The sequence below is a fragment of the Fundulus heteroclitus genome, unplaced genomic scaffold (assembly GCF_011125445.2).
Source record: "Fundulus heteroclitus isolate FHET01 unplaced genomic scaffold, MU-UCD_Fhet_4.1 scaffold_43, whole genome shotgun sequence".
NCBI lineage: Eukaryota > Metazoa > Chordata > Actinopteri > Cyprinodontiformes > Fundulidae > Fundulus > Fundulus heteroclitus.
In genome coordinates this window covers 2,393,919-2,420,994 of record NW_023396846.1, presented here as the reverse complement: position 1 = coordinate 2,420,994, position 27,076 = coordinate 2,393,919, and the positions used below count along the sequence as shown (strand labels likewise).

General features: G+C 39.7%; 1 protein-coding gene across 1 annotated transcript in view; it reads right to left on the bottom strand.

The window, feature by feature from the left end:
* Positions 1 to 27,076, bottom strand: part of LOC118560422 (NACHT, LRR and PYD domains-containing protein 12-like) — a gene marked incomplete at its 5' end in the record, with an annotated part of 89,682 nt that overhangs the window by 6,532 nt on the left and 56,074 nt on the right. Inside the window, one exon of the mRNA XM_036131410.1 lies at positions 23,540 to 23,713. Within this exon, the coding sequence (XP_035987303.1) occupies positions 23,540 to 23,713 (174 nt within the window). The remainder of the gene's footprint in view (positions 1 to 23,539; positions 23,714 to 27,076) is intronic.

Below are 27,076 nucleotides of genomic sequence, written 5' to 3'. Positions count from 1 at the left end.
TGGTTGCGTTACCAGACTTTGTTTTTACAGGTTCCTTGCAAGTTTTACAGTGCACTGTGGTTTATTTCTGTCAGACTGGTGAACTGGTAAAACCCCGTTTTGGGACAATTTCCTCCGCCGCTACTTGCTGCGACATATTCACCTGCTGTGTGTTGTGGTTTGAGAGGGCGGGGCTTTGTGATGGCGTGCCTGGGTCTGCGATTACGATTGGTTAAGAGGAAGTAGTGACTGCAGCATCAACTAATATAATAGGCTGAAAGGAAGGAAAGAAAATCTATAGAGGAAGGAAAATCTATCTTATATAGATTTTCCTTCCTCTATCGAAGTTTTATCGACCCTAGTTTTTCCTATCGCGCCACACGTCTATCGATCGATATATATTGTTTTTGAATTATCGTCCAGACCTAGCTTAACATTTGTTTTCTTAGGGCGGAGTGGCAGACCATCAATTGTTACCAGAGAGCACATAGACGTCCTTATGAAGCAAGGACATACAATCAAAAAAAAGGCAAAATGATGGGATGTTCTTCGTCGTTTTTGAACAACAAATCAAAGCTAGTGGACCTACGCATAAGAGGAAGACTGTCTGCCTTAGATGACAATCAGCTGCAAGAGCGTGTGAGCACATTGCAGGACCAGCATCCAAACTCTGGGAATGAGATTTGTCTTTTCTATAGAAAATTGATATTCAAGTTTGATCCGCTTGTGAGAGTATTTTTTTAATCATTAATGCTTTCATGTTTGTATTTTTCAGATGATGAGAGTGCTGCTTCGTGCTCAAGGTGTGATTGTCACATGGGCCAGGGTACGCTAAATGTTGGGAAGGACAAACCTGACATCTGCTGCAAGAAGGTGGAGTCGGACTGTTGCAAGGTGGGCTTACCATGTGCCGTACCCCAACAGTTTGTGGCATATTTATTTTATATATATATATATATATATATATATATATATATATATATATATATATATATATATATATATATATGAGAGTGAGAAAGGCAGCTTGATTTGCTGTACTGAATCATGGAGAGTGAGCACAGTTATGCTGGTAGTTTTGCCACGTTTCGGTCTTTTGAGTTGGAGAGGATTTTTCACCCTCCTTATCCCTGGCGGTGTAGGAAGGTTTTTGTGGAGCCAAGCAGGACAGACTGATCAATTTGACTTGCTGGCTCAAGGCCCTGACTCAGTGAAGCCACAACCTGGTACTGCAGAGTCAAATGGTGGACATCGGTCCTGTTATATATTATCATATATAAGAATCAACATATATTTCCTGCTTTGTAACCCAGGCGGGATCACCGGCAGCTTTGTGCATCATGATTCATTTGTAATGTGGACACGTCAGCCCCAGATCACCCTCTCTGTATCGTCTCAAACAGCAGGCAGATACCGCAGATCGCCCATGTCCAATATTCAACCTAGGACCAACATCACAGTCTCACAGCAGCCCCTTCTCGGCCGCCTCAAGACACTAACTGCAGAACAATTAATTGCTTTCACATACACTCCCCAACAACACATAAAAAGTTGGTAGATTTGTTTTTTGAAGAGAAAAAAGGTCGCTAGAGGGTTTGAAAAGTGCAATAGTGCTCTCTATGGAGGCACAAGAAGATGCTCTATTTTTTTTTTGTTTTGTTTTTTTAAGACTGAGCTGAGTTTTATAGTCCTGAGCAGGCAGGGGACCAATATCACACGCTCAGAATTACGTGGCACGTGCAGAAACTAATGTTAATTTGAAATTCAATGCAAGAAGTTTGACCCTAGGAAGGCGCCATACTGAGAGTTTTGGACACAAAAGCCGGGTTTCACCAAATATGCATTTATAAATTGTCGAAAAAAAACAACGAACAACTTTAGCCTACTCGCTCAATTTTCACTCTACGTGCACAAATTATACATCAAAACGTAGGTATTTCTGTCTGGATTCAGGAAATGTAAGCCTCATTGCTGTAGGTCTTATAGGTTTTTTCGCAAATCACCTCAGACCGGCAACAACCCCAAAGTCAAAATTATGTAAAAAAGACCGAACAACTTCAGCCTACTCGCTCAATTTTCACTCTATGTAGACAAATTATACATCAAAATGTAGGTCTTTTTGTCTGGATTCAGGAAATGTAACCCTCATTGGTGTACGATTTATAGATTTTTCGAAAATCACCTCAGACCGGCAACAACCCCAAACCCTCCCCAAATTGAGCTGCAGTTGTTAGGAGTTTTCCGTCCAGCAGACAGCCAGCCAGGGCCGGTCAAAGCCATAGGCATACTAAGGGGCCGCTTGGGCCCTCTGGTGCAATGGGGGGGGGCCTCAAATTTTCCTTTTTTTTTTTTTTTTTTACAAGTAACAATTCAATAACCTCAGTTATACGCACCACCAGGCGGGCGCCTTCTTCAAAAGTTGAACGATTCTAGTTAGGCGCCCGCCTATGCATTGAAAATGCATGGCGGAGGCCTTATGTTATGCACCTAATAAGGGTTTCTTTATTATTAGGCGCCCGCCTATGCATTGAAAATGCATGGCGGAGGCCTTATGTTATGCACCTAATAAGGGTTTCTTTATTATTTTTAAAAATAATTATAAAGAAAAAGTAGCCCACTGTGGTTTGCTTTGGATCCAGCTCAGCACCAGCAAAGAAAGAAAAATGTAGCACTTTATTTTGAAGCGGCGGTCTGGGATGACGTCATCGGCTGAAATTAAAATTCATAATACCTCCGAAACCAAAGTAGCACAAACGTTAATTTTAACGGCACAAACATGCACAAAGCACTAAAGAAGTTGACCACTCTGGTTTGCTTTGGCTCCAGCTCAGCACCAGCAAAGGAATAACAATGTAGCGCTTTATTTTGCAGCGGCGGCCTGTGGTGACGTCACCGGCCGAAATTAAAACTTATATTATCTGCGAAACCAAAGCAGCATAAACGCTAATTTTAACGGCACAAACGAAGCTCTAAAGAAGTTGACCAGCTTGGTTGGATTCAAAGCAAAATGGGGGGGATGGTGAACTCTAGATGAACAATGGCCTATGGAAGTCTGGAGGGATGGTAGTTTAAGTCTAACAGCAGCACTTGTGTGTGTGTTAAGTCCCAAAAACTGTGAATAAATGTTTTTCAACATCTTACAATCACTGTGACCAGTTCCTATGCATAATGCACTTAAATAAATGTTTAACTGAGTAAAAGTACTGTTGAAATTGCAAATACTTTTCTTAAACTCTGAGGTTATTCATAATGTTGTGTAAAAGGGAAATCTTTTTATTATAAAAATCAACAACAAGTCCACGCAGTGACGCACCCATCTAGCACACGTATGGGGCCAAGGGAATGCCATGATATGGCAGCCCAAACCATCACTGCTTCGCTCTGGGCATGCAACAGTCTGAGTGGTACGCTTCTTTGGGGCTTCTCCACACCATAACTCTCCCGGATGTGGGGAAAACAGTAAAGGTGGACTCATCAGAGAACTATACATGTTTCACATTGTCCACAGCCCAAGATTTGCACCATTGAAACCGACGTTTGACATTGGCACGAGTAACCAAAGGTTTGGCTATAGCAGCCCGGCTGTGTATATTGACCCTGTGGAGCTCCCAACGGACAGTTTTGGTGGAAACAGGAGAGTTGAGGTGCACATTTAATTCTGCTGTGACTTGGGGAGCCGTGGTTTTATGTTTTTTGGATACAATCCGGTTTAGCACCCGAACATGTCTTTCAGACAGCTTCCTCGTGTGTCCACAGTTGATCCTGTTGGATGTGGTTCGTCCTTCTTGGTGGTGTGCTGACATTACCCTGGACCCCGTGGCTCTTGATACATCACAAACACTTGCTGTCTTGGTCACAGATGCAAGGCAAGGGACATTTATTTATATAGCACAATTCAGTACAGAGACAATACAAAGTGCTTTACATGATTAAAATATAGCAAAATAAACGCAAGTAGGAATAAAATGTAGCTACAAAATAGAATAAAAGCAAGTAGAGATAGAATGTAGAAACAAAGAAGAACATTAAAAACAGTAAAACAGTTTAACTAGAACAGTCAAAGGCAATTGTAAACAAATGTGTTTTTAATCTTGATTCAAAAGAACTCAGGCTTTCCACACTTTTACAGTTTTCTGGAAGTTTGTTCCAGATAAGCGGAGCATAGGAACTAAATGCTGCTTCTCCTTGTTTAGTTCTGGTTCTAGGTATGCAGAGTAGGCTGGAGCCAGAAGACCTTAGTGGTCTGGAGGGTTCATACACTGATAACAAGTCTGTAATGTATTTAGGCGCTAAGCCATTTAAGGATTTATAGACTAACAGAAGTATTTTAAAGTCTATTCTCTGAGATACAGGGAGCCAATGTAAGGACTTTAGAACTGGGTTCATGTTCTCTTCTTTCTTAGTCTTAGTGAGGACGCGGGCAGCAGTGTTCTGGATCACCTGCAGCTGTCTGATCCACCTTTTAGACAAACCTGTGAAAACACCGTTGCAGTAATCAATTCTACTAAATATAAACGCATGGATTAGTTTTTCCAGATCCTGCTGAGACACCAGTCTTTTAATCCTGGAAATATTCTTCAGGTGATAGAAAGCCGACCTTGTCACTGTCTGTAAATGCTTTTGGAGGTTCAGGTCTGAGTCCATCACTACAACCAGATTTCGGGCCTGATCAGTGGTTTCTAGCTGAAGCGACTGAAGCTGTGTGCTAACTTTTGATCTCTCCTCTATTGGTCCAAATATTATTACTTCAGTTTTGTTTTTATTCAATTGAAGAAAGTTTTGACACATCCAGCAAGATGTGCACCAACAATTTGTCCTCCTTTGAACTCACCCATGTCACCCATAATGCTGTGTGCATTGCAATATTTTGAGCAAAACTGTGCTCTTACCGTGATAATTGGACCTTCACACTTTGCTCTTATTGGTTCAATGTGCAATTAATGATGATTGGCCACCAGGCTGGTCCAATTTAGCCATGAAACCTCCCACATTAAAATGAGAGGTGTTTCAGTTTCATTGTCAAACTCCTGTATATAGTGTATTTCACTTACTGAATTGAGTTACTGAAATAATTGTCTATACTTTTATTTATTAAGATTTAATTCTAGTGTTTATGTAAGGCAGAGGTTACAAATGTAAATGTTACAACCTTTTGTTTGGACCGTTTTTGCCTTTTCTTCTTTCTATTAAAAACGGCTCTAAGAGAAGAGGTGGAAACAACGCCCCCAAAATGACGCTTGTGGCCAAAACGTGTATTACGTCAGTAGTGGTTTAGGACTACCGTAGCAAATGAATGGCAAACTTTGACTGTCGGCTTTCGCCAATTAGGTCATTAGCTGCGTCTCAGATCGAAATACGCAGTTTGCAGCTCTGCAGACGCAAAGTTTTCCTGGTCGGCAGGTTTTGATGAAGACAAATCCTTTTCACTCAGAAGGTTTGATTTAAAATCCCCAAGCGATGAGAGACTACGACCAAGGAACTCGGAAGCTTTGCCTTTGAAGGTCATGCCCACCACCAGGCGGGCGCCTTCTTCAACTTCTTCAGAAGTTGAACGATTCTAGTTAGGCGCCCGCCTATGCATTGAAAATGCATGGCGGAGGCCTTATGTTATGCACCTAATAAGGGTTTCTTTATTATTATTATTATTATTATTATAGTACCGTTAATACAGCCCGAACCGTAGGCTGTACCCGCCTATGCATTGAAAATGCATGGCGGAGGCCTTATGTTATGCACCTAATAAGGGTTTCTTAATTATTAGGCGCCCGCCTATGCATTGAAAATGCATGGCGGAGGCCTTATGCTATGCACCTAATAAGGGTTTCTTTATTATTAGGCGCCCGCCTATGCATTGAAAATGCATGGCGGAGGCCTTATGTTATGCACCTAATAAGGGTTTCTTTAATATTATTATTATTGCTTTTTATTCTTCCGTCACCGTCAATACAGCCCGAACCGTAGGCTGTACCCCCACAAACTATATATCAAAACGTGCGTCTCGACGCCGCGAAGTGTGCTATTTGTACTTGATGCCATTTAAAGTTACCGTGGTGACAAAATTAACCAAAAACCACTTCTCAAGACCACTTCCTAGACACAGTTGACCTCTCAAAACTGCAGAGCTCAGCATGGCACTTTTTTTTGGTACAGGGGTTTAGGTGTTGGGCTGGTGCACCAAAGGTCGCAGGTTCGCAACCTGCTTGGAGTACCGAATATTTTTTTTCTTTTTTACAAGTAACAAATAAATAATTTGAACAACTGATATAAATAAATGAATGATGAAAAAATTGCAACAGCAAGAACTACCCCCCGGCCAATACAGCACCACTCACCTGTGGGAAATGGCACTACACACCATTTTTGTCAAATGTTGAGTTCTGGGCCCAGATTTAGTGAGGCTTAGTTGCTAAAGGAGGCCGATCTGACACATGGCCTTTAGAGAGCTTTGGTGACATTAAGTATTGGCACCCCAACACACCATTTTTGTCAAATGTTGAGTTCTGGGCCCAGATTTGGTGAGGCTTAGTTGCTTAAGGAGGCCAAAGTGAGCTTTGGTGACATTAAGTATTGGCATCCTCTAGGAAGATCTCACCAACTTCTGCTTCACAGTTTGTACTTCCTTTAGTAGTTTGTAATGCCTTTAACATTGGTGAGGCTTAGTTGCTAAAGGAGGCTGATCTGACACATGGCCTTTGGTGAGCTTTGTTGACATTAAGTATTGGCACCCTTTTTGAGGAACTTCCCAGTACAGGATTTGGACCAAACTAACAGAGTACAATCACCCGGTGATACTGGACACAACCATGTTAGCGGCTAATGCTTAGCATGTTGCTAACCGGAAGTAGCTCTAGGAAGGTCTCACCAACTTCTGCTTCACAGAGTTTGTACTTCCTTTAGTAGTCTGTAAAGCCTTTAACATTTTTATTCACATATTTAATTTTTTCATGCTACATTGAAGTATTTAATCATGTTTTAATAACAGCAATTTTCCATGCTGCTTGGATGCAGACCTTCTCCTGTTGGCTGGTTTTGACGAAGACAGATCCTTTTCACACTCTGAAGATTTGATTTAAAATCCCCAAGTGATAAAAGCCTACGACCACGGAACTCGGAAGCTTTGCCTTTGACGGTTACGCGCACCACCAGGCGGGCGCCTTCTTCAACTTCTTCAGAAGTTGAACGATTCTAGTTAGGCGCCCGCCTATGCATTGAAAATGCATGGCGGAGGCCTTATGTTATGCACCTAATAAGGGTTTCTTTATTAGGCGCCCGCCTATGCATTGAAAATGCATGGCGGAGGCCTTATGCTATGCACCTAATAAGGGTTTCTTTATTATTAGGCGCCCGCCTATGCATTGAAAATGCATGGCGGAGGCCTTATGCTATGCACCTAATAAGGGTTTCTTTATTATTATTATTATTATAGTACCCTTAATACAGCCCGAACCGTAGGCTGTACCCCCACAAACTATATATCAAAACGTGCGTCTCGACGCCGCGATCAGGGCTTTTTGTACTTGACGCCGTTTTGACTTGCAGTTGGAACAGAATTCGCAAAAAACACTTCTTAACACAATTGACCTCTCAATAATGTTCGGCTGAGCACGACACTGGTGTTTTGGTCGAGTGGGTTAAGTGTCGGGCTGCAAAGCAGAAGATCATAGGTTCGACTCCAAGCTGTGCCAATTTCAGAGAATTACATTTTCACCCAATATTTAATTTCCCTTTGGCTTTAAAAAACGATTTTTTCATTTAAATCATTAGCCAGATTAATTTATTCAGCATATATCTTAAATATACCAAATACAATATTTAATTTCCCTTTGGCTTTAAAAAACGATTTTTTCATTTAAATCAATAGCCAGATTAATTTATCCAGCATATATCTTAAATATACCAAATACAATATTTAATTTCCCTTTGGCTTTAAAAAACGATTTTTTTTCATTTAAATCAATAGCCAGATTAATTTATCTATCATATATCTTAAATATACCAAATAGTACAATAAAACAATCAAATTCATCACAATCTCTTTAATCTTACATATGAAAAGTTATCCCTCGAGCCCTGACGTCAAAAATACGCCGCACAGTGCTGGGGTATCGTTAGTGTGTTCAGCTTGAATCAGCAGGTTAGGGTAGCAGGTCGACCGCCCCAAGATGGCGGCCGTATTCAAATTCATCACAATCTCTTTAATCTTACATATGAAAAGTTATCCCTCGAGCCCTGACGTCAATAGTCCGTCGATTTAAACAAAAATACGCCGCACAGTGCCGGGGTATGGTTAGTGTGTTCAGCTTGAATCAGCAAGTTAGGGTAGCAGGTGGACCGTCCCAAGATGGCGGCCGTAATTCGAGGGGCGCTGTGTATTATTCAGAGCAGACAAGCAGTACTCTTTCAGTTCCGGGTCAGAGGTGAACTCCTCCATCTTGTGGCTTGCTGTGCTGTGCTGTGCTGTGCTGCCGTTTTTCCTAAATTACTGAAGGATATTGTTGAATGAAGTCCAATTTACCCAGACGAAGGGTGTTCCATTGGGTGTTTTCCTTGCAACTACGTGACGGTGAGTCGTTTATTTAATGTCGGTTTTATATTATGGTAGAAATGCGGTGGCTAGGCTACACGGCACTGAGGGATGGAAGAGCTGCATGAAGCTGACACCCCACCCACAGAAAAAACTCCGTTAAATAGACGGAATGGTTAGTGCTTCGCTTGTGCAGGTTTGTGCCGTTAAAATTAGCGTTGGTGCTGTTTTGGTTTTGAAGATATTAAAGAATATTTGTTAAGGTCATCCAGAATTCACCATCTCGCCATTTTGCTTCGAATCCGATCAAACTGGGCTACTTTTTTTAGTGCTTCGTTTATGCAGGTTTGTGCCGTTAAAATTATCGTTTGTGCTGCTTTGGTTTCGGAGATATTATGAATTTTAATTTCAACCGATGACGTCATCCCAGCCCGCCGCTTCAAAATAAAGTGCTACGGTAAATCATATGTTATTGCCGTCACTGGAAAAAACGTAAGTCTTTTTAATATATTTCTACTGATAAATCAGTAACATTACTATGAAGTTGTGTCATCTACCGAGCCTCCCCCCCTACAGCATTCTTATAAAATGATTTATATATTCCTGCTTATTGGCAAAGATCTCTTGGGACACATGTTTTTGTTTGTTTTTTTTAGTTTCCTGACTGAGGGGAGAGGCTGAAACAGTCTCTGTGCAGGATGGCTGGCGTCCTTAATGATGTTCCTCATTTGTGTAAAAAGATGTGGTCAGATCTACCTTTTGGTCTCAACACTTATCTCAAGAAAGCAGTTATTAATTTTATATTTTTCTTTTATCATGCAAGTTGTTTTAGCTGCTATTGTAAAATGTGTGTTATATTGTTTTGTACTTTATTCCTGAATAGATATTGCGATTTATTTTGTCTCATTTAAAGAACTTTACTTTAGATAGCAATGTCAAGTGACATTGCCAAAAAAGGCATTTCATTTATTAGAATGTTCAACTGTTTTCATAAAGTCTATTTTTCCTAATCAGAAGGGTTTATTCTTCTTTGAGAGTATAATGTTTATAACATTTTCAAACAATAACTTGGTTATAGTTGATCTTAGTAGTCATAGTTCATTACTCCTCTGAATTAATTAGAATAGCAAACCTTTATTGCTCTACAATAGGGAGATTTGGGGGTGTCTGCACCTAACAAAAGGGCAATTAAAGTATACAGGCTTATATAACGCAGAAAACATACCCAAACTAAAATCAATAACAGAAAAACTGCAAAAAATAAATCACACTGGTCAGCCTATAAAGTATAACAACATTAAAATTCATAATATCTCCGAAACCATAGTAGCACAAACGTTAATTTTAACGGCACAAAGATGCACAAATACAGCACTAAAGAAGTTGACCACTCATTTTGCAGCGGCGACCTGTGGTGACGTCACCGGCCGAAATTAAAACTTATATTATCTGCGAAACCAAAGCAGCATAAACGCTAATTTTAACGGCACAAATTTGCACAAACGAAGCACTAAAGAAGTTGACCAGCTTGGTTGGATTCACAGCAAAATGATGGGATGGTGAACTCTAGATGAACTTAACAAATATTCTTTAATATCTTCAAAACCAAAACAGCACAAACGCTAATTTTAACGGCACAAATGTGCACAAACCAAGCACTAACCATTCCGTCTATTTAACTGAGTTTTTTCTGTGAGTGGGGTGTCAGCATCTGACACATGGCCTTTGGTGAGCTTTGGTGACATTAAGTATTGGCACCCTTTTTGAGGAACTTCCCAGTACAGGATTTGGACCAAACTAACAGAGTACAAATCACCCGGTGATACTGGACACAACCATAGACATATATAAAGAGTAGACCCCGCATCGACCGCTCTCGCCTATAGGCGCTGACGAGATTTAGGGGCGCCATCTTGGGGCAGTCGACAACTCCGCTCAGTCTAATGTGTTAACCAGGTGCAGAATCAATTTTAATCAACTATAACTCGTTTAATGTTGAACTAATTTTCACATTTGTTTAGCTTAAAACTTTAAAACTATAGCTATTATAACAAATGGTCCAGTGCGTTTAAATAATCTTAGTGGGGTTAAAAGTAATAGAATATTCTGACATGATGTATGTATGTTTCAAAACACAGCCACGCACACATTTTTTATAATTTTTTTATTGCTATATAAACAAACACATTTGTACATGTACATATGTACATATACTTCCCAAAAAGAACCCGTGATGGGCGAAATCTGTAAAGTAGTAACCTTTATTTTTTTTACAATTATTATATACAATTAAATACACTATAGTATATTGAAACCATAGAACAAAACCTTTTTACCGGCCCAAGCATTTGTTTAACAAATGAAAGTACTACATAAACGTTTTTTTTTTTAATTATTATTTACAAATAAGATGTGAAATAATTTTAATCAATACGAACTGAAGGCTTCAAATTGCGGAGATCAGCGTGGCCCACCGCGACCCGAGTCATTGGATTAGAACGGGAGAAAATTAAAAATTATTATAAAAAAAAATACAAAGTACAGTAGGACAAATAGTGACTCGTGTGTATTTCACTGCTCTTTTGACTGAGGCGCTGCATCCGTGACTCCGGTCTGTAGCGTTTTTTTCTTCTAAAGCCCGCGGTGCAGGTGAGTTTTTTTTTTTCGGGAGAAGACATTTTTATCGGTAGTTGTCACTCTTTTTTTCAAAAAAGATTCTTATAAACCGACACGCCACCTGATGAGAACTGTAATGAACGGCTCATCAATGCAAATCCGTGAAGCAGCGAGACCGTGAAAGGTGAACCGCAATATAGCGAGGGTTCACTTTATATATATATATATATATATATATATATATATATATATATATATATATATATATATATATATATATATATATATGCTGTTTATTCACTAATGTCTAACAACAACTTTGTATCTCCTAGTATTAGAAAACTTACATTCTGATCAAAAATATAAACAATGTCTTTTCATCTTGCTTGTGAAAAGTTATCCCTCGAGCCCTGACATAAATAATCCCTCGATTTAAACAAAAATGAGCCGCACAGTGCTGAGGCATCATTAGTGTGTCAGCTTGAATCAGCAGGATTAGGTATCAAGTCGACCGCCCCAAGGTGGCGCCCGTAATTCCTGCGCAGCGACAGTCAATGCGGGGTCTACTCTTATATTATGTCTATGGACACAACCATGTTAGCGGCTAACGCTTAGCATGTTGCTAACCGGAAGTAGCTCTAGGAAGGTCTCACCAACAAACAGAGTTTGTACTTCCTTCTGGATGCAGACCTTCTCCTGTCGACTGTTTTTTTTGGGGAGACTTAGTTGCTAAAGGAGGCCGATCTGACACATGGCCTTTGGTGAGCTTTGGTGACATTAAGTATTGGCACCCTTTTTGAGGAACTTCCCAGTACAGGATTTGGACCAAACTAACAGAGTACAATCACCCGGTGATACTGGACACAACCATGTTAGCAGCTAACGCTTAACATGTTGCTAACCGGAAGTAGCTCTAGGAAGGTCTCACCAACTTCTGCTTCACAGAGTTTGTACTTCCTTTAGTAGTTTGTAATGCCTTTATCATTTTTATTCACATATTTCATTTTTTCATGCTACATTGAAGTATTTAATCATGTTTTAATAACACCAATTTTCCATGCTGCTTGGATGCAGACCTTCTCCTGTCGGCTGGTTTTGACGAAGACAAATCCTTTTCACACTCAGAAGATTTGATTTAAAATCCCCAAGTGATAAAAGCCTACGACCAAGGAACTCGGAAGCTTTGCCTTTGACGGTTACGCGCACCACCAGGCGGGCGCCTTCTTCAACTTCTTCAGAAGTTGAACGTTTCTAGTTATTATTATTATTATTATTATTATTATTATTATTATTATAGTACCGTTAATACAGCCCGAACCGTAGGGTCTACCCCCACAAACTATATATCAAAACGTGCGTCTCGACGCCGCGATCAGGGCTTTTTGTACTTGACGCCGTTTCGACTTACAGTTGGAACAAAATTCGCAAAAAACACTTCTTAACACAATTGACCTCTCAATAATGCTCGGCTGAGCACGACACTGGTGTTTTGGTCGAGTGGGTTAGGTGTCGGGCTGCAAAGCAGAAGATCGAAAGTTCAAATCCAAGCTGTGCCAATTTTAGAGAATTACATTTTCACCCAATATTTAATTTCCCTTTGGCTTTAAAAAACGATTTTTCAATTTAAATCAATACAGTTCACCTCATGCCTTTAACTTTTTTATTCACATATTTTATTTTTTCATGCTACATTGAAGTATTTAATCATGTTTAATAACATCAATTTTCCATGCTGCTTCGATGCAGACCTTCTCCTGTTGGCTGTTGGCTCATTAGCAGCCTCATTTGTTGTGGTCTGTTGTCATTCACACAGAACAATAAACCGTGCCAGCCGACATGAGTTTTACAAACGGCAAAGCTTTGTCTTAAGCAGAAACGTGCCTCTACTCCGCGCTGCGTTCTCAGACCAGTGTGATGCGTTCCCGAGCGTCAGAAAGCTATGTTGCATTCAGGAGCATGGGACATTTCTAATTTACAATATTTTTTTTTTTTTTTACAAGTAACAATTAAATAACTTGAACAACTGGTATAAGTGAATGATGATAAAGGAATTTATTTAACATGTTTTGGGACAATTTGTATTCAGACGTTTTAAGAAAACATTAAAGTATTTTATGTATTGTTTATTAATTAATTTCATATTAATACTTAATCTCCTCCTTTTCCTGTCAAATCCTGCCTCAAGCATTTCGCTGTCTCTCCTTATTATTGTAAACTTTGTAATGTAACGAGAGTTCAGTGACATCCTACAATCAGGCTTAGGCTACTGGAGGATATCAGTGCCAGTTTTTCTCACTCTACTGATTTCTACTGTTGTCCAGTTTTGCATTGCATTGCATTGAAATGAAAGTCACATTTCCTGCCACACTTGTTTGCTGCTTCTCCACCGAAGCCAGGCCTGCAAGCTCTCCACCATCAGTCATCACTTATCAGTTACCCTCCTTCACTGCCTTGAATTTTAGTCATACTCAAAAACTGCTAGTTGAAAGAATAATTAATTTCATTATTATTTTCTGTTTAAATATCCAGTCATATTCACTGATCAAACCACAATAATTGTATTTATTTTACTACTATAATGTACTATTTTAATCTTAAATCTTATTTTTATTAGTTGGGATGGCTGCCAGCACAACACTGCATTATGTCCTCGTGACAGAAATCATCGCTAGAAAAATGCATTATCATCATTCAACAATGATTACTGAAAAAGACGTACTTCGTTCCTGCAGTTCCTATACTGTCCACGAGTGGCGCTGTGTGAGACAACAAGCAGTACTCTTTGAGTTCCGGGTCAGAGGTGAACTCCTCCGTCTTGTGGCTGCTATTGCTTGCTGTGCTGCCGTTTTTCCTAAATTACTGAAGGATATTGTTGAATCAAGTCCAATTTACCCAGACGAAGGGTGTTCCATTGGGTGTTTTCCTTGCAACTACGTGATGGTGAGTCGTTTATTTAATGTCGGTTTTATATTTTGGTAGAAATGCGGTGGCTAGGCTACGCCACTGAGCTATATGCTACACGTATTGGCATCTTAAAAATGGTCTTATAAGCTTAAAAGATCATTCTACTATTGTTGACTTTGTGGCCGAATACAAGATATGTTCTCAAAGCGTTAAATAAGCCCTTTGATTTTTCAACATTTTGTCTTTTAGGATAATTTTAAGTTACTTTTCATAAAATTTGTCAATGGCCTATGGAAGTCTGGAGGGATGGCAGTAAAAGCCTAACAGCAGCGCGATCTCTCCTCGGCTGCAGCGCCGGTAAAGAGCTGCGTGAAGCTGACACCCCACCCACAGAAAAAAACTCAGTTAAATAGACGGAATGGTTAGTGCTTCGTTTGTGCCGTTAAAATTAGCGTTTCTGCTGTTTTGGTTTTGAAGATATTAAAGAATATTTGTTAAGGTCATCCAGAGTTCACCATCTCCCCATTTTGCTTCGAATCCGATCAAACTGGGCTACTTTTTTAGTGCTTCGTTTGTGCCGTTAAAATTAACATTTGTGCTACTTTGGTTTCGGAGATATTATGAATTTTAATTTCAGCCGATGACGTCATTCCAGACCGCCGCTTCAAAATGTGCTACGTTTTTCTTTCTTTGCTGGTGCTGAGCTGGATCCGAAGCAAACCGCAGTGGACTACTTTTTCAACACGCAGTGACCATTTCGAAGAAGAATGTTTTGAACATGACATGAGAGTGAGGATTTTCGGTAAGTTGATTTCTCCTCCGCTGCAGCGCCGGTAAAGCCGTGCTGCAGCGGAGCGCGCGCACACACACACACGCACACACACACGCACACACACACACACACACACACACACACACACACACACACACACATATAAACTGTAGGACCCGACAGAGTTTGCCCTGGAAATAAGTACGGCTGGATTCCGTCAAAAGTCCGGTTTCTGTCAAGAAACTCTTCTAAAAAAATCCATATCGCTATCAGATGATGATAGCTCCTCGCAAGGACGTGAAGAGACTGTTGGAGGGGCAGGTGCTCAAAGTTAAAAGAGGGCGCATGGGGCACGGATTTAAAACACGATACAGAAACATACCTTGCTATACAACCGGCTGAACTGTACCAACCCTTACTATAAAGAATGTAACATGGAATCAAGGGCGTAGGTTTGATTTGAACTTTGGTAGGGACACTATTGGTCCAAAGCTTCATTGGTCCTACACAATATGCATGCTCCTATTTTTTGATGCTTGATTTGAGCATTAGGATGCGTTTTGCCTGTCTAAAAAGAAAAGGCAGCATTATTTGCTACATTTATACAAATTTTATAAGCACGACACACACTATATGCTGTTTGTTTATCTTTAAAGCATCACAGGATCTGATCAATGTCGAATTGGGACTTTTTCCCACTTTGAAAAAGTTTGCATTTGAACTTACCAGCAACAGAGACAGATGGTAAATACGTGCCTATTAAACCAAATATATTCAAAATATGTCTGTTGTCTAGATATATCCTGTATTTTATTTTGAAGATATAGAAATGTGCAGAGATAAACCCCACCCTTATTCTTCTTTTAAATCTAAGAAACTCTGTCAGCATCATAAAACACAGCAAAATTATACATTCAAGGGACTGCAAATAAATGTATTGTATTTACTTTGCACTGGAAGTAGAAGTGTCACTGACACTGACAGCATTTCAAATTTTAAATTCAAACTTCAACAAATGTACAACTGCACTGTAGTTACTCTTTTTAGCCCATTTCATGTAATTTATCTTAACATTCCAAACACATTTCTTACATCATATATCTGAAGTGTAGATAACAGCTTCTCCTTACCTACATCCTCTCAGACAACTAATTATTTCCCTAACAATAGTGAGATTTCAATGTTTAAATGTGCAGTAAATCTTAATACATAAGGAGCATGGAGGACCCAATACTGTACTTTAAGTAAGATTAGTGACACCAAGACTGAGTTGTCACATGAGTGGTTGTCCATTTCATTATTGAAATGAGAACATATTAATATACTATTGGGATATACTAGTAAGACTATTAAAGAACAGCAGATTAATCTTTAAGATATGTAAAGGCCTATATTAAATTAATTTTGCAACCACATCAATAGATTCAATAATTTTTTCTTTTTGTCTTATTAAAATTGGTGGGGGTGTCGGCGACGTTGCAGCGTAAACAGGGGCGTAATGCAGCCGCTGTCGGGTGAACATTATTGCACACTGATAGCGCAAAGAAAACTAAAATGATGCGGCGTGCTGCTGCTGCAGCGCATTGACTCTGCTTCTCCCGGCACCGTCTAGCGATCACCACCTCCCCTCCGCCGCTATTTAAGTAGAACAATGACCAGTGCAAAATTAAGTTCTATTTACCGAAGATGAAGTGTAGACTGCACATTCTGTTGTAGTATGATGGCTCCCACAGTCCATTGAGATTGTCTGCCTGCATCCTTTTCATGGATATTATTAATTTCTTTCTTCTTTCCTCGTCCTTTGGTAAATGACAGAAACGTACATCCGACGATTTGGAATGCCTCTGTGTGCAACCGGGAGCACAACAAGTCGTAGACATTGTTTAGATTCCAAAAATAAACTAACTAAAAGTACGTTCTAAACACCCGTTTTGTAATGATAGTAGACGGGAACAGTTCTGCTTTTGCCTACCCGCGGGACCCGGATGTAGCGCGGACGTCACGCATGACGTCACACGTGAACTGGTCTATAGTGCATCGTGACAAACAGAGCGTTGGGACTTGCTCAACAGCGGGTCCGCTGAGTGACATCACAAAATGGGAGGTGACAGTACTATTCTGGAACAAGATGGGTTCCTCCACATAAACATGATTAAAAGAAAATTATTCTTAACTAAAAAAAACATATAATTTATTGCACAGTATGTAGTAGTTTTATATTTAAAGTACTTTCAGCAGTTTGATTTCTGATTTTGACCGGACTTCTCCTTTAAGCAGAAACGTGCCTCTACTCAGCGCTGGTTCTCAGACCAGTGTGATGCGTTCGCGAGCGTCAGAAAGCTATGGTGCATTCAGGAGAATAAGACATTTCTAATTTACAAGGAAAGGCACATAAAACCAAACACAGCCCGAACCGTAGTGTCTACCCCCACAAACTATATATCAAAACGTGCGTCTCGATGCCGTGAAGTGTGCTATTTGTACTTCACTCCATTTCCAGTTACCATGGCAACGAAATTAGCGAAAAACCACTATTGCCTGTTTAAAGTTTGTTCTGTTTTTTCAGTTAATAAATATGTTTATGTCAATGTCAGAAGTGCCTTTTTGGGGCTAAAGACAAAATAACCAAAGCTGTTGATCTGTGATCGACAGTACTCCATTGCAAAAAGTTATATATTACAATATACATGCTAAATTATGGGAAAACCACAAGGAAAGCAACTTAAAAAATCCAAATAAACAACAAATGTAACAAAACAGAAAAAGCAGTGCAAGCCTCTAAGTAAACTAGGAGTTTATTTCACAAGTGCACAATGATAGAAAAAGGCTTCTTTTAAAATCGTTGCCAACTTTGGAACAGTGCTTGTAATGGTTTCATTCTAGGGCCCCACAATTCCTAGCAATGCAATTGAGAACCACCCATGCAGATAAAGACAGCAAACATTGAAAATGGAAACATAAGCTTGTTGTTGCTAAGTATCTGGTTGCTACAACTTCCAGAAGGTGTAGGTTTTGTTTGTGTCACATTAACATATTTAAATATTATGTTGAGCACACCTTTTTGTTATATGTTACCCATAAACACATTGAATCTGGTACAGAAATGTCCAGTGCTGAAATGGCTGCAGACTTTCCGGGCTGGGCTCTATAGTCACCACAGGTGCTGTCCAGTGCCTAATCCAATGAGACTCTGAGTGCTAATGGAGGTAAGGCCCTGTCTTAAGTTTTGACCCGTGGCAAAAGGTTAAATACTAAAATATTGGAAAATCTTGGGGTATTTGTCTTACCTTCCACAGTGTCAGCACACTGATTCAATTGGTTTTAGTGTCTTCCCTGTGTTGTTTTCTGATGTTTCTTTAATGACAACAGTTTACATAGAAGACAGACATTTTGCCTTCCTGCACACAAATCTTTTTTCAAACACTTGTATCAAACCTCTGCTTAAGAAGAACCTCCAAAAACATTTGATTTAAAATCCACAAGCAATAAAAGCCTACAACCAAGGATAATTTTTAAACAACCAAAGATATTTGAAATAAGCAGCATCCGATCTGAACAGCTTACAATTTCCTTTCCACCACATACAGAGAGAGACACATTTATAATTCTTACAAGCTCTTAACAGATATACCTTACACCCTACAAAAGCTCAGCCTAACCAACACTCAGAAGCTTTGCCTTTAACGGTTACGCACACCACCAGGCGGGCGCCTTCTTCAACTTCTTCAGAAGTTGAACGTTTCTAGTTAGGCGCCCGCCTATGCATTGAAAATGCATGGCGGAGGCCTTATGCTATGCACCTAATAAGGGTTTCTTTATTATTATTATTATTATTATTATAGTACCGTTAATACAGCCCGAACCGTAGGCTGTACCCCCACAAACTATATATCAAAACGTGCGTCTCGACGCCGCGATCAGGGCTTTTTGTACTTGACGCTGTTTTGACTTACAGTTGGAACAGAATTCGCAAAAAACACTTCTTAACACAATTGACCTCTCAATAATGCTCGGCTGAGCACGACACTGGTGTTTTGGTCGAGTGGGTTAGGTGTCGGGCTGCAAAGCAGAAGATCGTAGGTTCGACTCCAAGCTGTGCCAATTTCAGAGAATTACATTTTCACCCAATATTTCATTTCCCTTTGGCTTTAAAAAACGATTTTTTCATTCAAATCATTAGCCAGATTAATTTATTCAGCATATATCTTAAATATACCAAATACAATATTTCATTTCCCTTTGGCTTTAAAAAACTATTTTTTCATTTAAATCAATAGCCAGATTAATTTATCCCGCATATATCTTAAATATACCAAATACAATATTTCATTTCCCTTTGGCTTTAAAAAACGATTTTTTTCATTTAAATCAATAGCCAGATTAATTTATCCAGCATATATCTTAAATATACCAAATAGTACAATAAAACAATCAAATTCATCACAATCTCTTTAATCTTACATATGAAAAGTTATCCCTCGAGCCCTGACGTCAATAGTCCGTCGATTTAAACAAAAATACGCCGCACAGTGCTGGGGTATCGTTAGTGTGTTCAGCTTGAATCAGCAGGTTAGGGTAGCAGGTGGACCGCCCCAAGATGGCGGCCGTATTCAAATTCATCACAATCTCTTTAATCTTACATATGAAAAGTTATCCCTCGAGCCCTGACGTCATTAGTCCGTCGATTTAAACAAAAATACGCCGCACAGTGCCGGGGTATGGTTAGTGTGTTCAGCTTGAATCAGCAGGTTAGGGTAGCAGGTGGACCGCCCCAAGATGGCGGCCGTAATTCGAGGGGCGCTGTGTATTATTCAGAGCAGACAAGCAGTACTCTTTGAGTTCCGGGTCAGAGGTGAACTCCTCCATCTTGTGGCTTGCTGTGCTGTGCTGCCGTTTTTCCTAAATTACTGAAGGATATTGTTGAATGAAGTCCAATTTACCCAGACGAAGGGTGTTCCATTGGGTGTTTTCCTTGCAACTACGTGACGGTGAGTCGTTTATTTAATGTCGGTTTTATATTATGGTAGAAATGCGGTGGCTAGGCTACACGGCACTGAGGGATGGAAGAGCTGCATGAAGCTGACACCCCACCCACAGAAAAAACTCCGTTAAATAGACGGAATGGTTAGTGCTTCGCTTGTGCAGGTTTGTGCCGTTAAAATTAGCGTTTGTGCTGTTTTGGTTTTGAAGATATTAAAGAATATTTGTTAAGGTCATCCAGAATTCACCATCTCCCCATTTTGCTTCGAATCCGATCAAACTGGGCTACTTTTTTTAGTGCTTCGTTTGTGCAGGTTTGTGCCGTTAAAATTATCGTTTGTGCTGCTTTGGTTTCGGAGATATTATGAATTTTAATTTCAACCGATGACGTCATACCAGCCCGCCGCTTCAAAATAAAGTGCTACGGTAAATCATATGTTATTGCCGTCACTGGAAAAAACGTAAGTCTTTTTAATATATTTCTACTGATAAATCAGTAACATTACTATGAAGTTGTGTCATCTACCGAGCCTCCCCCCCTACAGCATTCTTATAAAATGATTTATATATTCCTGCTTATTGGCAAAGATCTCTTGGGACACATGCTTTTGTTTGTTTTTTTTTAGTTTCCTGACTGAGGGGAGAGGCTGAAACAGTCTCTGTGCAGGATGGCTGGCGTCCTTAATGATGTTCCTCATTTGTGTAAAAAGATGTGGTCAGATCTACCTTTTGGTCTCAACACTTTTCTCAAGAAAGCAGTTATTAATTTTATATTTTTCTTTTATCATGCAAGTTGTTTTAGCTGCTATTGTAAAATGTGTGTTATATTGTTTTGTACTTTATTCCTGAATAGATATTGCGATTTAATTTGTCTCATTTAAAGAACTTTACTTTAGATAGCAATGTCAAGTGACATTGCCAAAAAAGGCATTTCATTTATTAGAATGTTCAACTGTTTTCATAAAGTCTATTTTTCCTAATCAGAAGGGTTTATTCTTCTTCGAGAGTATAATGTTTATAACATTTTCAAAAAATAACTTGGTTATAGTTGATCTTAGTAGTCATAGTTCATTACTCCTCTGAATTAATTAGAATAGCAAACCTTTATTGCTCTACAATAGGGAGATTTGGGGGTGTCTGCACCTAACAAAAGGGCAATTAAAGTATACAGGCTTATATAACGCAGAAAACATACCCAAACTAAAATCAATAACAGAAAAACTGCAAAAAATAAATCACACTGGTCAGCCTATAAAGTATAACAACACTGTAAGGAACGATCTCCTAAAACGTTCCTTTGTCCACCTAAGCTAAACCTTTAATTAGGCTGAAGGACCATTCCACTTTTTATTGGCTTTATGCATGAAGTGGGAAATATTGTTCAACTATGAATATATTGACTGAGATCAGCGTGGCCCACCGCGACCCGAGTCATTGGATTAGAACGGGAGAAAATTAAAAATTATTATAAAAAAAATACAAAGTACAGTAGGACAAATAGTGACTCGTGTGTATTTCACTGCTCTTTTGACTGAGGCGCTGCATCCGTGACTCCGCTCTGTAGCGTTTTTTTCTTCTAAAGCCCGCGGTGCAGGTGAGTTTTTTTTGGGGGGGGAAGAACACATTTTTATCGGTAGTTGTCACTCTTTTTTCAAAAAAGATTCTTATAAACCGACACGCCACCTGATGAGAACTGTAATGAACGGCTCATCAATGCAAATCCGTGAAGCAGCGAGACCGTGAAAGGTGAACCGCAATATAGCGAGGGTTCACTATATATATATATATATATATATATATATATATATATATATATATATATATATATATATATATATATATATATATATATATATATGCTGTTTATTCACTAATGTCTAACAACAACTTTGTATCTCCTAGTATTAGAAAACTTACATTCTGATCAAAAATATAAACAATGTCTTTTCATCTTGCTTGTGAAAAGTTATCCCTCGAGCCCTGACATAAATAATCCCTCGATTTAAACAAAAATGAGCCGCACAGTGCTGAGGCATCATTAGTGTGTCAGCTTGAATCAGCAGGATTAGGTATCAAGTCGACCGCCCCAAGGTGGCGCCCGTAATTCCTGCGCAGCGACAGTCAATGCGGGGTCTACTCTTATATTATGTCTATGGACACAACCATGTTAGCGGCTAACGCTTAGCATGTTGCTAACCGGAAGTAGCTCTAGGAAGGTCTCACCAACTTCTGCTTCACAGAGTTTGTACTTCCTTTAGTAGTTTGTAATGCCTTTAACATTTTTATTCACATATTTCATTTTTTCATGTTACATTGAAGTATTTAATCATGTTTTAATAACACCAATTTTCCATGCTGCTTGGATGCAGACCTTCTCCTGTCGACTGTTTTTTTTGGGGAGGCTTAGTTGCTAAAGGAGGCCGATCTGACACATGGCCTTTGGTGAGCTTTGGTGACATTAAGTATTGGCACCCTTTTTGAGGAACTTCCCAGTACAGGATTTGGACCAAACTAACAGAGTACAATCACCCGGTGATACTGGACACAACCATGTTAGCAGCTAACGCTTAACATGTTGCTAACCGGAAGTAGCTCTAGGAAGGTCTCACCAACTTCTGCTTCACAGAGTTTGTACTTCCTTTAGTAGTTTGTAATGCCTTTAACATTTTTATTCACATATTTAATTTTTTCATGCTACATTGAAGTATTTAATCATGTTTTAATAACACCAATTTTCCATGCTGCTTGGATGCAGATCTTCTCCTGTCGGCTGGTTTTGACGAAGACAGATCCTTTTCACACTCAGAAGATTTGATTTAAAATCCCCAACAATAAGAGCCTATGACCAAGGAACTCGGAAGCTTTGCCTTTGACGGTTACGCGCACCACCAGGCGGGCGCCTTCTTCAACTTCTTCAGAAGTTGAACGATTCTAGTTATTAATTGGCCTGGAACTAATTAATAAATCAGACTGAAAGATGGTTGCTACTCCTCCTCCTCTTCCTGTAGATCTGGGAATGTGGAACTTTAAATAACTGGAGCGAGTTGACTCATTTATACTAACATAGTCCTCTTGTAGCCAGTTTTCTGTGAGACAAAATAAATCTGATCATCAGAAATCAATTCATTAACTAAGTCTTTGGAGGGAGAGGCCTTATATTTAATAGACCACATTTAATTGTTTTATTTTTTGGTTCAAAGAGAGATGTATTGATTTTTATTAGATTTTTATGATTTGTTCCTATTAGGTCAGTTTTTAATCTGTTCAGTTTTGACCATAGGAAAGACACCGTCTCAATAAAGTAATGGGTGGGTAACAGTACAGAAGCTGCAGAGAGGTGTGTTAAACTACGGCTCTGCTTCCTGGTCTGGACCCTGGGTCGTCAGCATTTAGGAGACATTAGGGGACAGAGACATTCAAACGGTTCTTGCCTTTGAATTAAATAACTTACAAAGACAAAGATGCATCTTTTCTTTTCCCTTGATTGATAATTATTAATATCCACTACAAGACCATCGTGCTGAGCTGCCAGGATTTGCACCATCATCTTGAATCTTCCCAGTGTGGGACGCTGCATTAAACTATTCCTATTTAACCTTTAGACTTATTTAAGTAAGCTATGCAATCATTCTGACTGCAAATGATAAGAGGGGTAGAAGAGGGATGGGTGGGATTTAATTAAGGAGGTTTTGATTTATGATCTGGGGTCATAAATAAGTCCAAACTTTGTCATAAAGTATCTCTATACCTTTATTCCTCCATACCTGAGAGCTTCCAGTCCCCAGTGTGGATCCTTCAGTCCAGCCGACAGCTGCTTCACTCCTGAATCTCCTGGATGATTGTAGCTCAGGTCCAACTCTTTCAGGTGGGAGGGGTTGGAGCTCAGAGCTGATTTTAGAGAAGCAGAGCCTTCCTCTGAGACCAGACAGCCTGACAAGCTGCAGACACACAATTCAACACATGATGTTAACATGAAAAAGTAGTGCTCAAGAAGCTGCTGCTAAGATGGTTTTAATAAATATAAGCTAAAAATCAAACTGTATTTTGTTCTGTAGGTAATAAAAAGTAACATTTGACACATTTAAACAGATGAATCCTGACTAGAGCTCCACTTGGATGGAAACTCTGTAAACTAACAAACTCTGTAGGAGGTTCTGGCTTTAAGTGAACTTTAAACTGGACCTAAAATACCAACGATAAACTGGTAGTCCCAGTAGAACCATTGTTCTGGTGTTTAGATCGCTTTAATCTCATTGATGGGGTCAAGAATTGAAACTGAGATAAAGAATAAAGCAGTGGTTTGGATCAGTGGCATTAGCAGCGTATGGTGAGCCCGTTTCACACTTGCAGAATCCCTTTGAGACATCTCCTATCTAAGGTCAGATCCAGTCTTTCAGTGCGCTCTCTTTCTTCCACCCTTTATTAAACTTTTTCCCATATTTCCTCACGTACTGCATCTCATTCTCTTGCTGTCTCATCACTAGTTTCCCTGTCACTCTGGGCTCTGGCCTGCGTGTGTTTGGGATGTGCTGACTCAACTCTGGTGGACGTGATGACCAGGAAACTGGGACCACTCATGTCCTGCTTTATTGTGGGAAACTGGGAGATAATTAAATTATTTCTCTCACAAACAAAGTCAAGCCCAAACAAGCAACTTCACCTTCAAAAACACTGGGTCCTGGTTGTGGGAGTAGTTGAGCAGTTGTGTTGCCTGTGCACAAAAAATCTTTTCTGTCTTCTTTTTCTTTTTACTCTTTGTCAGGTTATAGTGGAGCAGGTAGTGACTATATGGGATACAATAAAAACTAATCTGACTTTTTAACAAACATCTAAATGTCTTTCTTAACGTATAACGTATATACTCCCGGCGTCGCCCTGACAGCTGCTACGGCTCCTGACAACCTGCAAGCACAGACCTCTCAACTTTTATCAAAAGTTAAGAGTGAGATTATGCTAATTTTGGGGGCGGGGTTTGTTTGGAGCGGGGCTAACTGGACCCTGGAAGAGCCGGTGGAGTCTCAACTCCATCTCATTTAGACATGTATTACTTTTGTTAAAAAGAGAAAGAGACGCATTAATACCTTATTGTTCAGTTAATGGATTAAAACATAAAAAACACACAATTGTTCAAATAATACTAAATAAAATTAAGTAGTTTTAAGTTATTCACCAAATTATTACACTGTTACACATTAATCTATGGGTTTGTTTATCATTGTAGATCTATAACCTGATTGGTGGATCAGGCTGAGTTTCATCAAGTCTTTGTGGTCAACATTTTCCCCTCAGCAGCAACACTAAAGCACACAGAGGTTCCCGCTGCGTCTTTACGCACGATCCAGCTGCTGATGTCTCCCTCTTTTCAGCTCAATGCACTTCTAGACTGTTACAGTTTATAACCAGCCCGTTGCCAAAAAACGCATCCCCTGCTGTTTCATAGAAATATACACTTGAAGTTGATGTAACATTTTCTACGTGTTTACACATGTGTTCTGAACTACTAGTGTGAATTTCAGGTGTGTGGGACAATTTTTAGATTAAAAACATAGGGGGAACCGTTTTTTGGCAGCCCCATTGCCAAAAAACGCATCCCCTGCTATCTCAGAGGAGTTGACACTTGTATGACTGTATTCCTGTATATCCATCTGTAATTAAAGGACAAGGGTCAGCAAATGCAAATTCTGCCCTGTAAAACAATGACAGCGCAATTGTCGCTCTATGATCTGAAGCCCCATTTGGAGCTTTTAAACAGGCTTTGAAAAACTTTGATTATTTGCTGCTGTAATATTATAGATTTTTCAGAATAAAAAGCTAGCAGATGTGCAGAATCAAAACATAACAGAAATACAATTATAGAGCATTCAATATTGTAAGAAAGCCCACACTGTTTCTGGATAAATAGATTATTGTATGAGTTAAGTTCTATTCCGTTTTATGCCTCTTTCCTTGTAAGTTTGAAATGTCCCATGCTCCTGAATGCACCATAGCTTTCTGACGCTCACGAATGCATCCCACTGGTCTATAAACGCTGTGCTGTGTAGACGCACGTTTGATCTTCCGCTTAAGAAAAAGCTTTTCAGTTTCTTAACTCACGTCGGCTCTCACGGTTTATTGTTGTGTGTGAGAGTTGAGAGCTATGTGCAAGCATTTCTACAAAAATATGCTGCCCAGAATGCTGCAAACTATGCAACTACTCTCGATTGTTTAAGTGGCTTCTGAGTGCTTCAGGCACAAGTCCCAGAGGCCCGCAATGAGCACCACATGCCGGAGTAGGAGCGAGTGAAGCGCGGCTGAGGTGGGCTAACAGCTAAGCTAAAAGCTAACCCCTACAAACCGTCACTTTCATCCATCTTGCTCTCCAACGTCCGCTCACTGGACAACAAAATAGATAGTCTACAACCTAGGGCTGGACGATATAGAATAAAAGCATATCGATAAAATAGATATTTTATTGATCGATATCGATAATTATCAAAAAAATTCAAAATATACCTTTTAAGTGCAGCCCTGGCCATTTTATACTGTTGCTTGATGACCTATCGTTAGATAAATGGATTCAAACACAACCCTTTATTGAACCAACTTTTTACAAAAACTGTAAGTGTTAAAAAAGAAAAAAGAACACGTGCTCTCTGAACTCTGTGAAGGCTGATGGAGCTTTCCTGGGTTCGTGGTTGGTTGGGAGGATTCGATGACTGTGGTATTAACCTACATGATGGGCTAGAAAGGACTGTTCTTTTATTGAACTTTTTATTGACCCCTGTTTTTTATATTGAACCATACGTCTATTAATCGATATATATCGTTATTTAACCATTGTCGAGCCCTACTACAACTTGAACTCTCTACAAAGAGGGAGTATAGTAACTGCTGTGCTCTCATCCTGATGGAGACATGACTTACTTCATTGATACCGGAACGTGGCGTTAGCCTGGAGGGGCTAGCTACTGTCCACGCCGAGAGACGGTAAACTCAGCTGTAAGACCCAAGGGGGTAGGCTATGTGTTTACATCAACAACAACTGGTGTAAAAATGCTAGAACAGTCGCCAGCTACTGCTCTCTGGACATAGAGCTTTTGACTGTTAACTGCAGACCTTTCTACCTGCCCAGGGAGTTTACTGTTGTTAACATCACAGCGGTTTACGTGCCTCCCAGCGCTAATACTAAAGAGGCTATAAGTGTTCTCTACCAGACTATCTCTGAGCTGCAATCTGCACACACAGAGGGTGTTTTCATCATTGCTGGGGATTTTAACCAGGCCAATATGAAAACTCCCTCATTTCTACCAACACGTGGATTT